Source organism: Salvelinus alpinus, chromosome 22 (assembly GCF_045679555.1).
Source record: "Salvelinus alpinus chromosome 22, SLU_Salpinus.1, whole genome shotgun sequence".
Classification (NCBI taxonomy): domain Eukaryota; kingdom Metazoa; phylum Chordata; class Actinopteri; order Salmoniformes; family Salmonidae; genus Salvelinus; species Salvelinus alpinus.
Window position 1 is genome coordinate 4,285,983 of NC_092107.1, and position 16,068 is coordinate 4,302,050.

The window sequence follows — 16,068 nt, forward strand, 5'->3', positions numbered from 1 at the left end:
GAAAATATATTTTGATTTGTTTAAGTTATTTCATAGTTTTGATGTCTTCACTATTCTATAATGTAGAAAATAGAAAGAAACCTTTGAATAGGTAGGTGTCCAAACTTTTGACTGTAGGTTATACTGCAAACTGTTTAAGGGAGAGTGTGAGAACACTTAAAATGTATGTTAATGTTTCGATGAATTTTATTTATTACAAATCTGAACCTGGATTGGTGTATCCTAAATTGTGCAAATGTTTAACTCACAAGACTCAATAGACTGATTATAATGAGCTGCAAACTCAACAGAGCCAAGCTACAGGTTTATTACATACTAAGATAAGAGTGAGGTTTATACATTCTTGGTATGATCCATAGCAAAAAACAAAACAAGAACACGTGTGGGATGAAATGGAGTGTCCATATGACAGAAGGGACATATCAACAAGCAGGGGAACAAGAGCATTCTCCATTCATCACCTATGATGAGAACCTTCTAATACTGGTCCATTTATTCCCCTAGTTATTCTATGAGGCTGCTCGAACAACTAGAATCTTAAGCGGTAGTCATCCACAAGAGGTCATCGGTTCTGACCTTAGCCCTTCAGGGATGACATGCCTGCTCTCATGATCTCATCCACCAACAGGATGTTGCTGGCTATTACCGTGCTGTGTACAGAAAAAAAACGAATCAACAACAGTTTAATCCAAAGGGTCATTGATTCTTAAATCTACAGGGTAATACTGATTTGAGATTTTAAAAGGGTGTGTTCTTCTTACCATGAGTGAAGGAGTTGTTTCTTAACACTGTAGTTATCCCAAACCCCAGCTTCCGAAGCGACCATTGGTTCACCTAAAGAAAGGAAATGCGTCAATTTAAAGTTAATTTTAATAGATTTTTTTATTTGACATTGGGTATGATGCATTTGGATGTGAAATAAAGCCATATATACACCCAGTTTGAGCTTTTAGGGAAAAAAAACATTCCATACCAGAGCTCAGGTCCACGCCAACCAGCTGGCCACTCTCTTTGTACTCAGTCTGGAGTTTGACCAAGGTCTCCATTGGATCATACCCAGAGTTCTGGGCTAGTACCTGGAGAGAAAGAAACAAAGTCAATTAACAGTAGACAGGAAGACTTCTCTTAAAGGGTTCCTTCAGGATTTTGTCAATGAGGCACTTATGTACTTCCCCAGAGCCAGATGAACTCGTGGATACTATTTGTGTCTCGGTGTCTAGTATGAAGGAAGTTAAGGGGTAGTTTCACAATCGAATGCTTGCTAACACTACTTAACAATTGCACTAGCTAGCAACTTTCTTCAAACTGCACGCAGAGACATAAGTTCATCCGACTCTTGGGAAGTAGATAAAGGGTCTAATTGTCAAAATCCCAAAGCATCCCTTAATCTAAAAGCTAGATATCCTTCATTGTCAGAGTTATATCAATAGAACGTCAAAGCATGGAAGGCATTGACAAAAATAAGAACACTTAAAACCGTTGTTTTAAGACTAATTACATACCTTAGGGATGATGAGGAGGGCATCAGCGAAAGCCTGCACACCCAGCTGAGCCCGGCCCTTCACTAACGGTTTGTGCTTTATTAGAGCATCATGCACAGCCACCTCAAAGGCCCCGGCCCCTGACACCACGCAGCCTGCAAAGTCAACACTGGGGTCAGTCTCTGAACAGCTGATAAGCAGTACTGAAGAGCTCAGTCAGGCACACATTGACAAACAAAATTAAGTGATTTGAGGCAAAGTGGAGTTTGAAGATGTGAATGAATGCTATCTGACCAGGCTAATCAACATTCTATAGGGACTTGACAGTGAGACGTAACCTGAAATTTGTGTATGCACTAAAACTAGCTACTTCGAGAGCTTAGGACTATAAGGTTCTATCTGCAAAAATATGATTGAGATAATTGGCTTTAAAGTTCTGAACCCTCATTAGTTTGAATGGTGTCAGCAATTCCTATATTGTATTCTTTTGAACTTAACCACATGATTTGAGGTATTTAAAGTATATACATAAGTAGAGAACATTGAACAGAACAAGGATATGGCAATAAAATAAGACAAAAAAGCAAATAGAACCTTATAGTCCCAAGCTTGACTTGTATTCACTCCTCTATTGAGTAGGTGAGGCACAGGACAGCACCCACTCTTAGTAAAGAAGTGAAAGGATGCTTTTGCATGGTGTCTGACTGCATCCACTACTGACAGAGTGACACAGAATTCATCCATGCCTACACATTTATTTCAGCAATCAGCATTTACAGATTCAGCCACATCTTGTTAAAAACAAAGACTCCCCCACTCAATCGATCATCTTATGGTAAAGCCTAACAGAGCAGGATTCAAATAGTTTCTGATTTATCCTGCCTGGAGTGCCAGATGAACAGGGTTTGAACTTCCATTGCAGCGTTACGTACCGTCCTCGATGGCGTTCTTGACGGCCCTGAGCCCGTCCCTGACTGCGTCTTTGATCTGGGTCAGGGTGTGTTTGTTGGGTCCCTTCACCAGCAGGGTCACTGACCGGGGGTTCCCACACTTCTCTATGAATGTGTACTTCTCCTCACCCTGTATGGGGGAGAAACCACTACATTACATATTTAACTTCATGATAAACCACAACATTACATCTTTCACCATCATGATATCTTATACACATTTTTACCAAATCATAGATTTTCATAGTATTGGAAAGAAGGGACAAGGCAAGCTGATAGGCCCCTTTAGTATCCTTACTCAGTGTGGTGAATTTGGACAGTGATTCCACACACAACAGGAGGAATTCTGTACCAACTGTTTGGGAAGCAGACTGATATAGACCATTTATGATTGCTTGTTCTGGTCATGAAGTAAAGAACCAGCATGTTAACTCACCAGTGTGTGTTCATAGACAAGACCAGCCTGGCCCAGGCATTCTGGAGTGAGGTCTTCAAAAGAGTTCATGGCGATACCTCCACAAGCCAGGGTGAGTCTGGGGTGAGGGGAAGAGACCGGGGGCAGACAGGTCAACAAGACAAAGTAAATCATTCGAAAGTAGTAACACAGACACATTGTATTCACTCCTCCACTGAGTAGGTGAGGCACAGGACTGCACTCACATTTAGTAAAGTAGCAGTGAAAATATGCTTTTGCATTGTATCTGACTGATTTTACCACTGACAAGAGTAACATAATTGGTCCAAGCCTAAGAAGTGTACCTCAGCAAAATGCACTGTTCAAGCTTGTAAACAAACATGGAGGCAGGCTATATTTATTTTACCTTTCCATGTTCCTCCTCTTGGTCCTACGCAGAGCTACAATGCCCTCTTTGGCCAGAGCATCCAGGGAATATGGATCAATTCCCTGTGAGGAGGAAAATACAGTTGGGTTCATTAAATATCAAAAATATAGTTCCAATCAATACAACTTTAATATGGTGCAACACTGAATGTACTGGTCTGCTGAATACATGTGGAGGAGAATGCAGCGCCGCCAATGTAGAGGTCACAGACCACACTACTTTAGCTCCAGTGGAGCTACAAAGAAAGCACACAAGGGTGTTCACTGTACCGTCATAGTATTGCATGAGTATTCAAATAATTTCCTTTGAAAGATTGATAGAGCAGTCCACATTTCCAAAATAATTTCTTCACTGGCGAAAAAAGCAACTTCCTGGTCATACCTTCTGGTTGAGGACCACAAAGCCTTTATTGTTATCAGCACACACTGCATTCTTGAGCTCGATGATCTTCTTCACGCGCTCCTCAATGAACTTCCTTTCAGCAGCCACCAGCTTCTCCCTCTCGCCAGCACTCTTGTAGAAGAAGCCAGAGTTCACCTCGCTGAAAGTAAAGCAGGGGTTTATGCGAACTGACAGTTTATAAACCCATGCTCTTTTCACAAACTGCCGAGGACACTCCATTTGGAAAGTATACAACATAGGCGAACACACCACAAGCCCCCTTACTGTAGTAGTTACATCCTAAAAATAGTGACTTTCCAATGACCAAAATTCATTGCTGCTTAAAAAGAGCTTTGCCTCATCTCTTAAATGAACTCAACTGCTGTACTTGTATTAACTTCTCCATGCAGTAGGTGAGGCACAAGACAGCACTCACCTTAGTAAAGAAGTGAAAGGATGCTTTTGCATGTTGTCTGAATGCATCTACTACTGACTAACACAGAATTTGTCCATGCTTACAAATATATTCCAGCTCGTAAAAGGCAAAGCTAGCTGCGCCAACATTATACTGACGTTTTCTCATATTCCAAAGAGGCGTTGCAAGTGAGCACAAAGGCATCCTCCACCCGTTTCTTCATGTCAGGATGACGGGCACCGTGGTCCAACACCAGGCCTCGTATCAGCCTAGGGAGGGGACACAAAAGTCACAATGTTGGACACAATTTGAATGTACTCCGTGTCAGTGACTGTCAGGTGAGTGTGTATGAGAGAGATGTACACTCACTGTGTGTCGCTGTCAGTCTTATGCTTCATCTCCATGATCTCCACCATGAACAGATCAATAGGCTCGTTGGGTCTGTGGATAGCCAGCACAGCATCCACCACAGCCTGTAAAATATCCTCAAAGTGAGGGGGTGAAGTTATTAGATGTACTTATCATACAATCAGATGACAAGTACAGCAATTATAGTATTGCTTGATTGAGCTTGTCCACAGAGTCAACAACAACAAAAAAGTTGCCTAGCGTCATGCTCGCCCCGGACGCTTGTTCACGTTTGCTATTAGTTCTCCAAAAACCTGTCACTGAAATTCACACTTCTACTCAATACAACACAGACATTGAATGGGAAGAAGGAATATACATCAGTGGAGGCTGCTGAAGGGAGGACAACTCATAATAATGGCTGGAACGGCACAAATGGAAAGGCATAAAACACATAGAAACTAAAGATGCACAATGTATCGGTGAACATATCGAAATCGGACGATATTAGCTAAAAATGCCAACATCGGTATCGGCCCGATGTCAAAGTTGATGTGCATACCTATATAATGTAGGTAAATGACGTAATGACGCCATGTAAAATGTTGTGCAACACAGAATTCCTAACCTAACCCACAATGTCTGCTGTGTGGATCGAGCAGTCATTTGAAAGAAAATTTCCGTGAGACAACTCAAATGGCGAAATCCATAAAAACAGCAAGATAATGGAATTCATTGCCCTTAACAAGCAAACGTTTTCTGTCGTGGGTGATGTTGGCTTTCGCGACTGGTCGAGCACCGGTACACACTAACATTATCAAGTGCGCTATTTTTAAGATGTTGCCCTATCGGAGTACCACAGTAATAGCGTCACTGCTATTAGCTTCACAACATACTATGGAACACCGTTTGGGTCTGCGTGTCAAAAATTATACACGTCAAACACTATTTGACACGTTAAATAAGCGGTTAATTTGACACGTCAAATGACAGTTCTATTATAGAATGTTGTGTGATCTGAATTTGCACGTGCAAGCCAAGCGCCACCACTACTATCAGTAGCACTGCCGATACACAAGGTCTTGTGGCATATTTTGGTTAAACTATGGAATTGCAACCCTCTGCATGCACAATGCATTCTTCCATCACATGTACAGCTGATTCTCAAGATCTTGCACACTAATGAGATGCTATTGAGCCCACACTACTATACTGTCTGAGCCAAGGACTACATGCTTTCTGGTAAGTTTTGATTACAATACTGGGTGGGGTGAATATTTTATGACATACATGATTTTTTGTTAACTAGTAAATAGTAGCCTACAGCAAAGTGTGTTTAAATCATTTCTAACTTGTTAACAATTTCTGCTAGATAGTTTTTGCTTTCTCTACTCATTTGCTGGATGCAGAGTTCAACAGAGTTCAAGTGAAGGTCAAGCAAATCAGAGAAAGCAAACTATTGCAATCATCTCTGATGGGTGGTCGAATGTTTGTGTGCAAAGAATAATTAACTACATCATCTCCACCCCTCAACCAGTATTCTACAACAGCACAGACACACCGGTCTCTACATTGCAGATGAGTTGAAGGCAGTCAATGACCTTGGACCACAGAAGGCATTTGCACTAGTGACAGACAATGCTGCATACATGAAGGCTGCTTGGTCTAAAGTGGAGGAGTCCTACCCTCACATCACACCCATTGGCTGTGCTGCTCATGCATTGAATCTGCTCCTCAAGGACATCATGGCACTGAAAACAATGAATACACTCTACAAGAGAGCCAAGGAAATGGTTAGGTATGTGAATGGTCATCAAGTTATAGCAGCAACCTACCTCACCAAGCAAAGTGAGAAGAATAAGAACACCACATTGAAGCTGCCCAGCAACACCCGTTAGGGTGGTGTTGTCATGTTTGACAGTCTCCTGGAGAGGAAGGAGTCTCTTCAAGAAATGGCCATATCACAGTTTGCCGATATGGACAGCCCCATCAAGAGGATCCTCCTGGATTGTATATTTTGGGAGAGAGTGGTAAGCAGCCAGAAACCTATAGCAGAAGACATTGCATGGATTGAGGGAGACAATGCCATCCTGTCTGATGTTCAGACTCTGCTTGCAGATGTAAGAGAAGAAATCCGTACTGCCCTGCCCACTAACTGTTGCTCCAAGCAGAGTAAACTGCAGTTCTGAAATACATCAAAAACCATGAAGACTTCTGCCTGAAGCCCATACATGCCGCAGTGTACATGTTGGACCCCAAGTATGCTGGCAAGAGAAGCCTGTATGGTGCAGAGATCGAACATGGTCTATATGGTGTCATCCCTGCTGTGTCTCACCACCTTGGCCTGGATGAGGGCAAGGTTCTTAGCAGTCTGGTGAAGTACACTTCAAATCAAGGGCTTTGGGATGGAGATGCAATATGGCAGTCGTGCCAACATATCTCAACATCCACCTGGTGGAAGGGACTTTGTGGATCTGAGGCTCTTTCCCCTGTTGCCCCCATTATCCTCCAAATCCCACCAACATCAGCCGCCTCAGAGCGCAACTGGTCCTTGTTTGGGAACACACACACCAAAGCACACAACAGGCTGACCAATACAAGGGTTGAAAAGTTGGTGGCCACCTGGGCAAATTTGAGGCTTTTTGAGCTTGACAACGAGCCATCCTCAACAAGGTTGGAAAGTGACAGTGGAGATGAGGCCTCAGCATCTGAGGTTCAAGAGGTGGACATTGAAGAGGTCCAGTGAGAAGACATGGGAGCCTGTGAGGAAGACAACCAAAGCTTTAGTTTCTGGACTATCATTTTACAGATGTTCGAAACATTTTTGGGAGATGCGATGGATCATTGGGGATCATTCAATATACCCTTTTTGTTGTTCCGTGAAATCATCCCATGTGAAGAGTGAACTCATTTAATTAAAGTTCAATTCTTAACTAAATTGTTTTTATTTCTATTGGAAGGATTTAATCATTTGCAAGTATGTCTACTTATGATAAGGTAAAAAGGTTTATGTTTCTGTCTCCATATGATAAATATATCCAATGCAAAAAACATCTATATTTAAATGGAATTAATATTAGTTTGCATACATTTCTGTTAATTCCCATGGAAAGTTTCCACGTCTGAATAATCCCCAAAATGTGCAACCCTACCCACCACCATTAATCAGATGAGAACAGTCTTCTAAATTAGGGTTATTTTAGATGATACCTAGCTTTATAGTTAGCTAGCTAACTATAGCTACTGAAACAGATGTTTTGCTATGTTTTTGGGGAAGAACATGGTTTGCATCCATGAGCTAGCTAGCTTTTTTATTACATTTTTATGACCAGCACTGTAGGTGAGTGAGACAACCAGCATCATAGCATACGTATCGATGAATGAATCGGTGTGACATGAAATACGAGTGATAGCGTAATCAATGTGTAATAACTACGTAAAAAATGTATGAACGTGTTAATTTATTATGTGACGTGCAGTCATATTCAGGTCCTGATTGGTCAAATATTGTTATTTGACACGCAAAGACCCAAACGGCATTTTATAGAAATCCTGGTTGAGAATGAAACAACAAATTAACAACGAAACAGCACAGCAAGTAAGTGAAAGAAATCGGTTTTGATTATGTTTTACTGGTAATGGGGACATATGTAAATGCCAACAAAATTACTTTTTGGTGAGTGTGGTGTGTGTAACCTTTATTTAACTAGGCAAGTTAGTTAAGAACAAAATCGTATTTACAATGACGGCCTACCCCGGCCAACGCTGGGCCAATTGTGCGCCGCCCTATGGGACTCCCAATCAAGGCCGGATGTGATACAGCCTGGATTCGAACCAAGGACTGTAGTGACGCCTCTTGCACTGAGTTGCAGTGCCTTAAACCGCTGCGTCCATGTGTGTGATAACTATTTAACTGTACTAGAATGCTTAAAAGGCCGCAAAATCAGCGCATCACTAATAGAAACCATGTGTTTGACACCAATCCACCAAATGCGCTCCAGCCATTACCACGAGCCCATCCTCCCCTAATAAAGCTGCCACCAACCGCCTGTGATACACATGCATAATGATCTGCATGTCATTGTGTCAGTAAGGGGAAAACACTGCATGAAACCTTCACTATTCAGTTAACATGCACTCTTAAACACACACCACTCTCCCACAAACACACATACTCCCAACTTTTAAAACACTACATGCCGTCTAGACCGGGCACGCGCGTATCACCATCGTGCGGATGTTGATTTTGTACATCCACAGCAGATGCGACCAGACATGCAGGTTGAAATATCAAAACGAACTCTGAACCAACTATATTAATTGGGGACAGGCCGAAACACATGAAACGTTCATGTATATTTAGCTAGCTTATTTTTTTTTTTTCACGTTGTTTTTAACTTATTTTGTACATAATGTTTCTGCCACTGTCTCTTATGACCGAAAGGATCTTCTGGATATCAGAACAGCGATTACTCACCTCGACCAAGATTTTTTCTTTAACGAGTCGGACGCGAAGGATTTACTCTATACCCAACCACGCCCAAATCTCCATCATTCGCATGAAGAGAAGACGCAGGTACAGGGGACACAGGTCAGGGTGCCTTGTGAGATTTTGTGGGCGAGTGGGTAACCCGCCTCAACCATACTTCCTATTGGCCAATGTGCAATCATTGGAGAATAAACTGGATGAGCTCAAATGTACAAATCTAACAGAAGACTCATCGGGGTCTGTATCCCCGCTCGTCATCACGGCTAAATTATATAATTTTTTTAAACTGGCGGAGGAATAGAGACGCGTGAAGAGCGAACGGAGAGAAGCAGGTGAGAAGGGTGGCTGGTAGGGGATGCGGCTGGCAGATTACAACTGCCACATGTGATATGCGCATAAAAGTGAAGTGGCTATTTTTGGACGTGCACATTCAAGAGACTAGTGACTGTTGCTTAGATTCACCTATTTTTTAACAAAACTGACTTTATAAAACATTTTATCAACAGGTGCCCTCAGGTTCTTTAGAACGGTAGGGCTAAAAAAGTCAGTAGTATCATATGAAACGTTACTACGGTATTCTAAAATGTTGGTATCATAAGTATCATGACGTTTTGGTACTGGTATACAGTGCAACAGCACCTGACTGAAGTAAATCAGCTAAAATGAATATCATGATTAGAATGCAATAAGTTTAAAATCAGCTGTTTGCTTGAGAAGTGTGAAAAGTGTGACATCACTCTGTCCCCCACGGACTGGAGTTACCCATCCCTGCTCTAAGTATTTGAAAGATGTCAAATCGTTTGAACACAGATTTGGACAAGTGCTTGCTTGAAGAGCAATAAAGTAATGTAAGCCAGATTCATGAACTCTCCAACCCACCACTCACAACAAACAGTCAAACACACACTCCTACCTCTGTGAGGAGATCAGCCAGCTCAGCATGGACCTTGGTTCTGAGGGAGGTGCGGGCCACGTGGATGAGGGTCTCTCTGTCCATCTCTCTGGTCACCTTCATCTCCTCCAGCACCTCCAGAGCCTTTTCCTTGGCTGCCTCAAAACCTTCTGCTATTATCCGTGGGTGGAGACCCTTTTTGGTGGAGGAAAATCACAAAACCGGTTGGGGGAAAAACCACAGGAATAGGGGGTTAACTAATGGTACTGGGATGCAGATTCTGCAACCTGCTTTAGTGGCACTGATTCTACATTTATCAATTAACTATCACACAACCTTGCTAAAAATGAAATTCTTTATCAAAATCCCTTCTTTCAACAAGGAAACTACCAGTGTTGAAAAGGGTATTTCAATGACATGTTGGAGGCTTCCCCCAAGCCAAATCTCACCTCTGACACATACAGGTCTGCTTGTTTCAGGAGCTCCCCAATGATGAGCACATTGGATGTTGTACCGTCACCTGTGATGTCATCCTGTGCCGTAGCCACTTTGGCAATCAAGGATGCTGTCGGATGCTGGATTTGCTGATTGAAGAAAATACATAACTGTCAAAGCAAGAATATGAAGCAATCCATCTCACACTTAGTAAGGTTACAGCTGTTAGATGAAATGTACTGGTTTGTTGAATACATGTGGAGGAGAATGCAACTCCTCCAATACAGAGGTCACAGACCAAACTTTACTCAAGCACAGAGTAAAATCCAGGGGAGATACAAAAGAAGCAGACATGGGTGTTCACTGTGCATCAAACTCATGAGAACATTTTTCTTACCATTTCGTGCAACAAGACATTACCATCTTTGGTCAGCTTTATGTCACCAGCCCCTGATACAAGCCTGCAAGCAAGCACACAAAAATAATTTGTTAGTCATGTTTGCATATTTAATACATTACTAGATGCATTGTAGGCTTATGTCTCTAATCATGTGAGTATAGCTAGAAGGCAATAAGACTAGTTGTATATAAACTATGATAAAGTCAGCTTTTAAGTTAGTGTCTAAAGGGCCTAGGTGTCTGCTGATTATCCTTTCTAACTAATACCATTGGTCAGATAATCCAGTGCCTATTGTAAAACCACTCCCTGATATTCCAGCTAGCTAAATCATAGCCCTTGATCATAACTCAGTTCCATTACACATAAGAGTCATTGGACAAAGGCATCTTCTGTATGGGTGAGTTTTGTTAGGAGCCCAGCGTTCGTTCTGAACGTTAACACGAATTGCTTGCAATACGGTTTTGGAAACCGTATCTTTCATATCAGCGAGAAATCATTTTCAAAATACAAAAAAGGTTACATTGGTAAACACCTTTATTGGGTTAGTGTTCCCATATGGTCATATATCCATGTTACAGCGTGTGTTTATGGAAGACAGAGGGACCACCTGTGCTAATTAGCCATCTAGCGTTAGCCATCTACCAAACACCTGTGTGTAACGGAAGGCCTCCAGAAACGTGTTGTCACTGAAAAATGCTGCTGGCTGCAACTGTGATAAAGCCGGTTAAAATAGTGTATATTTAGCATTTGTGAAATTATTTTTGATGTAATATGAAAGTAAAGGGCTTCATGTTTCTAGAACCATAGAGCAATTGAGAGTCAATTCACATTTAGATGGAGCATTTGGCTGTCAGAGCCAGTCTACCTCTAAAAAGAACATGCGATGTCCTTAGACCTTAAAGGGATACTTTGGGATTTTGTCAATTAGGTCCTTTATCTACTTCCCCAACCTGGTCTCAGAGAATTTTGTATGATTCTTTACATAAAGCCGAGACACAACATTTAGTATGTTACGATTCGTATGGTATTCATTTTGTATATGTTACGAATTCGAAACATACCATATGTTTAGCAAATTGTTAGGATATGTTACAAATTCCAATTAGTTGTGGCAAACGTTAGCTTGCTGGATAACGTTACCTAGGCTAGGGGTAGGCTGGACAATAGAACGAGTCAAAATTCACCCAAGGCTGAAAATAGCAAAAGAACATTGGCTAAGCTGGAACTCTTGTGCGAGCCCATAGCAAATGAAGGGATTGGAAGGTTCGCAGAGGCTGTTTTGACTGGAGTGATGCTTAGAATTCCATTTCGCCTAAATGGCACCAAGAAAATGTATCCCTTTTTATTTGACCACTACAATCTGTCCTTAGGACAAAACTGAAAAATAACAACTTTTGTAGAAACCTCGATGATTTGACCACTACAATCTGTCCTTAGGACAAAACTGAAAAATAACAACTTTTGTAGAAACCTCGATGGTGCCAAGTGTGCTTTATGTCTGCATAACGAGGAAGTAGGAAAAAAATGGCAACTTCTGACTATTTCTGGTCTAGCATTTAATGACAACGAGATACACTGCCCAGCCTTACATAATTCAAGAGGAGATTCTCATGATTAAAATGAGAATTGGAAAAAATCTAAATATACACATTGCGAGATATTTGGTGAAATATACCAGCATGCTTCTCCAAAGGAAAACAATGGGGGGAGCTCAGCGTTCCAAGGGCGAAAGGTATTTCAGGGCTAGCATTTGATGACAATGAGATACACTGCCGAGCCTTACATAATAAGAAAGAGATTCTCATGATTAAAATGGTGTCCAATTTAAAAAATATATATATATTCATACACACTGCAAGAAATTTGGAAAAATAGACAGACATACCTACAGTTGAAGTCGGAAGTTTACATACACTTAGGTTGGAGTCATTAAAACTCGTTTTTCAACCACTCTACAAATTTCTTGTTAACAAACTATAGTTTTCGCAAGTCGGTTAGGACATCTACTTTGTGCATGACACAAGTGACTTTTCCAACAATTGTTTACAGACAGATTATTTCACTTATATTATTATTCACTGTATCACAATTCCAGTGGGTCAGAAGTTCACATACACTAAGTCGACTGTGCATTTAAACAGCTTGGAAAATTGCAGAAAATGTCATGGCTTTAGAAGCTTCTGATTGGCTAATTGACATCATTTGAGTCAATTGGAGGTGTACCTGTGGATGTATTTCAAGGCCTAACTTCAAACTCAGTGCCTCTTTGCTTGACATCATGGGAAAATCAAAAGAAATCAGCCAAGACCTCAGATTAAAAAATATAAAAAAATGTAGACCTCCACAAGTCTGGTTTATCTTTGGGAAGATGAAGGTACAACGTTCATCTGTACGAACAATTTTATGCAAGTATAAACACCATGGGACAATGCAGCCATCATACCCCTCAGGAAGGAGACGCGTTCTGTCTCCTAGAGATAAACGTACTGTGGTGCGAAAAGTGCAAATCAATCCTAGAACAGCAAAGGACCTTGTGAAGATGCTGGTGGAAACAGGTCCAAAAGTATCCACAGTAAAACAAGTCCTATATCGACATAACCTGAAAGGCCGCTCAGCAAGGAAGCCGCTGCGCCAAAACTGCCATAAAAAAGCCAGACTACGGCTTGCAACTGCACATGGGGACAAAGATCATACTTTTTGGAGAAATGTCCTCTGGTCTGGTGGAACAAATATATAACTGTTTGGCCATAATGACCATCGTTATGTTTGGAGGAAAAAGGGGGACGCTTGCAAGCCGAAGAACACCATCCCAACCGTGAAGCACGGGGGTGACAGCATGTTATGGGGGTGCTTTGCTGCATGACGGACTGGTGCACTTCACAAAATAGATGGCAACATGAGGATGGAAAATTATGTGGATATATTGAAGCAACATCTCAAGACATCAGTCAGGAAGTTAAAGCTTGGTCGCAAATGGGTCTTCCAAATGGACAATGACCCAAAGCATACTTCCAAAGTTGTGGCAAAATGGCTTAAGGACAACAAAGTCAAGGTATTGGAGTGGCCATCACAAAGCCCTGACTTCAATCGCATAGAAAATGTGTGGGCAGAACTGAAAAGGTGTGTGTGAGCAAGGAAGCCTACAAACCTGACTCAGTTACACCATCTCTGTCAGGAATAATGGGCCAAAATTCACCCAACTTATTGTGGGAAACTTGTGGAATGCTACCCGAATGCTACCAAATAATAATTGAGGTTATGTAAACTTCTGACCCACTGGGAATGTGATGAAAGAAATAAAAGCTGAAATAAATAATTCTCTCTATTATTCTGACATTTCACATTCTTAAAATAAAGTGGTGATCCTAACTGACCTAAAACAGGGCATTTTTACTTGGATTAAATGTCAGAAATTGTGAAAAACTGAGTTTAAATGTATTTGGCTAAGGTGTATGTAAACTTCCGACTTCAACTGTATATTTCCCTATAGTAAACAATGGGACGACCTCAGAGTTCCATGAGTAATTTTTTGTTGTTTAGATTAGAACTATAAACAATGTGAGCAGGTCTCCATTGCCAATAATAGCAAAGCAGGCATTGTGACGTTGAACAATAAACTGAGATTAGAACGTTCGGAAGGCAAGTTGGTGCCATAGTGCTCAACAGAACTAATAGGAGCTGGCAGGGTGAAAAACGCCCTAAATTAAGGCCTGTTTTTTCATGATTACTTTAAAACTATGGCAGGCAACTGGGACATATGGTAATATTATGAAACTGGGCTCCAGCACGGATGCAATGAACTAGTTTTTATTAGAAAAAAGCATTGTTAAAAATGTCATGTGTCCATCCTACTAGGGGTTAGATTATGGTTAAAGATAAGCTTCACCCATTTTTTATGTTATATTGTTTTTGTGCATCTGAGTGATGTTCAATCGATTCCCAAGGTCATTTCATGTTTTCATGTGTATCTGAGTTATTGGAGTTCAAGCATGCAGAAATCCAGCCAGTATGATTTAGCACTGTGATAGAGTTTGCAAAGCTGTCATAAAGGCAAAGGGTGGCTACTTTTAAGAACCTCAAAATATATTTTGATTTGTTTAACACTTTTTTGGTTATTACATGATTCCATGTGTCATTTCATAGTTTTGATGTCTTCACTCTTATTCTACAATGTAGACAGTAATAAAAAAATTTTTTTTTAAAAGAATATAAAAAAACTGGCATGAGTAGGTGCCCAAACTTTTGACTGGTACTGTGTGTGTGAGATATAAATATATATATATATATATAAACATATAAATATCCGCGGCTATGCTCAGACTTTTAGTGATTGTTCTAATGCTAGTTCATTGTTCAATTGTGCTAGCGCTAACGTAAGTTAGCAACTTCCTTCAAACTGCACGCAGAGACATAAACATGGTATCCACGACTTACCCGACTCTGGAGAAGTAACGTTAGATAAAGGCCTTCATTACCAAAATCCTGAAGTATCCCTTTAAGGAGTAACGTTACTACTGTACTAGTAACGGTAGGTTCCTATGATGTACATATTCGGCTAGCTAAATCAAAGCTAACTAACTGTAACGTTAGTTAAAACAAGTATTTTGGAGCTGGCTAGGAAATCCACTATCTAGCAAGTTATGAGTTTCTTAGAAATGACTGTCTACAATGGATCTGACAAAAGAAAAATGTTTAATACCATAAATGGCCTACTGGCTGCCAGGCTACCACGATGCTAGCTAAAGCTAGCAGCAGTAGTAGTAGCATGCTAGCTAGCATGACAAGTCGCACTCACATTTTCATTGTTCCTTTTGGTCCCAAATTACTTTTGAGCACATCCTGAAGACCACGCGCAGCGCTGATATTTACTGCAAGAGCGGCTTGAGCACGGGCCACCTCAGCTTTCGGGTTTAATGCCTTTATTGCAGTCATGGTGTAAACATGAGCTATTCAGTTAATCCACGCTATATAATTTACAGTAACGGCTAAACTAACAGAGGCCGGTTTCTGGAACTCTCTGGGCTTCACGTGCGGAAATTGACAGTGGTCCCGCCTTACTGTATTTCATTGGCCAGCTGTTAGACGGAAGTCCAAATTACCCTGATTGGTGGAACAACAGTTCACTCAAATATCGAAAGAAGGAGTCAACCTGTTAGTTCACGATATTCAATTTGGCGCTGAACGGGACATAGTGCTAATCTGTTCAAACTGAGCTGTTTATCAATGTATGTGATGTATAAATCAATTTAAAAGTGCACTGCGCCTTTCTAAGCTCTACCGTCATGAGCAACAACTTTGTATTGCACATGTGTAAAATGAAATGTTATGAGTATGAACATAAAAAGCAAATGTAGATGTAAAAAGAGATGTCATTGGTCACACTGTCAAAAAGACAATGCAATTGGGGTCGCTATACTGATCGTGGCATTAGGCCA

At 41.0% G+C, this 16,068-nt stretch overlaps 1 protein-coding gene and 3 non-coding genes across 4 annotated transcripts; all 4 read right to left on the minus strand.

Moving 5' to 3' along the window:
* Nucleotides 1-259: 259 nt before the first annotated feature.
* Nucleotides 260-15,678, minus strand: LOC139548826 (T-complex protein 1 subunit zeta). Its single transcript, XM_071358690.1, has 14 exons — nucleotides 15,429-15,678; nucleotides 10,631-10,694; nucleotides 10,248-10,382; nucleotides 9,820-9,993; nucleotides 4,439-4,542; nucleotides 4,228-4,338; nucleotides 3,655-3,814; nucleotides 3,253-3,335; nucleotides 2,868-2,964; nucleotides 2,414-2,561; nucleotides 1,503-1,636; nucleotides 974-1,076; nucleotides 762-834; nucleotides 260-650 (listed from the first exon to the last, which is right to left on the minus strand). The coding sequence occupies exons 1-14, from the start codon at nucleotides 15,563-15,565 to the stop codon at nucleotides 578-580; spliced, it is 1,596 nt and encodes a 531-aa protein (XP_071214791.1). The 5' UTR covers nucleotides 15,566-15,678; the 3' UTR covers nucleotides 260-577.
* LOC139549859 (small nucleolar RNA SNORA15) lies at nucleotides 2,094-2,227 on the minus strand. The gene has a single exon (XR_011669950.1). It is a non-coding gene; the product is annotated as a small nucleolar RNA SNORA15 (small nucleolar RNA).
* Nucleotides 4,041-4,169, minus strand: LOC139549860 (small nucleolar RNA SNORA15). The gene has a single exon (XR_011669951.1). It is a non-coding gene; the product is annotated as a small nucleolar RNA SNORA15 (small nucleolar RNA).
* On the minus strand, nucleotides 10,466-10,604 carry LOC139549861 (small nucleolar RNA SNORA22). The gene has a single exon (XR_011669952.1). It is a non-coding gene; the product is annotated as a small nucleolar RNA SNORA22 (small nucleolar RNA).
* Nucleotides 15,679-16,068: the final 390 nt, after the last annotated feature.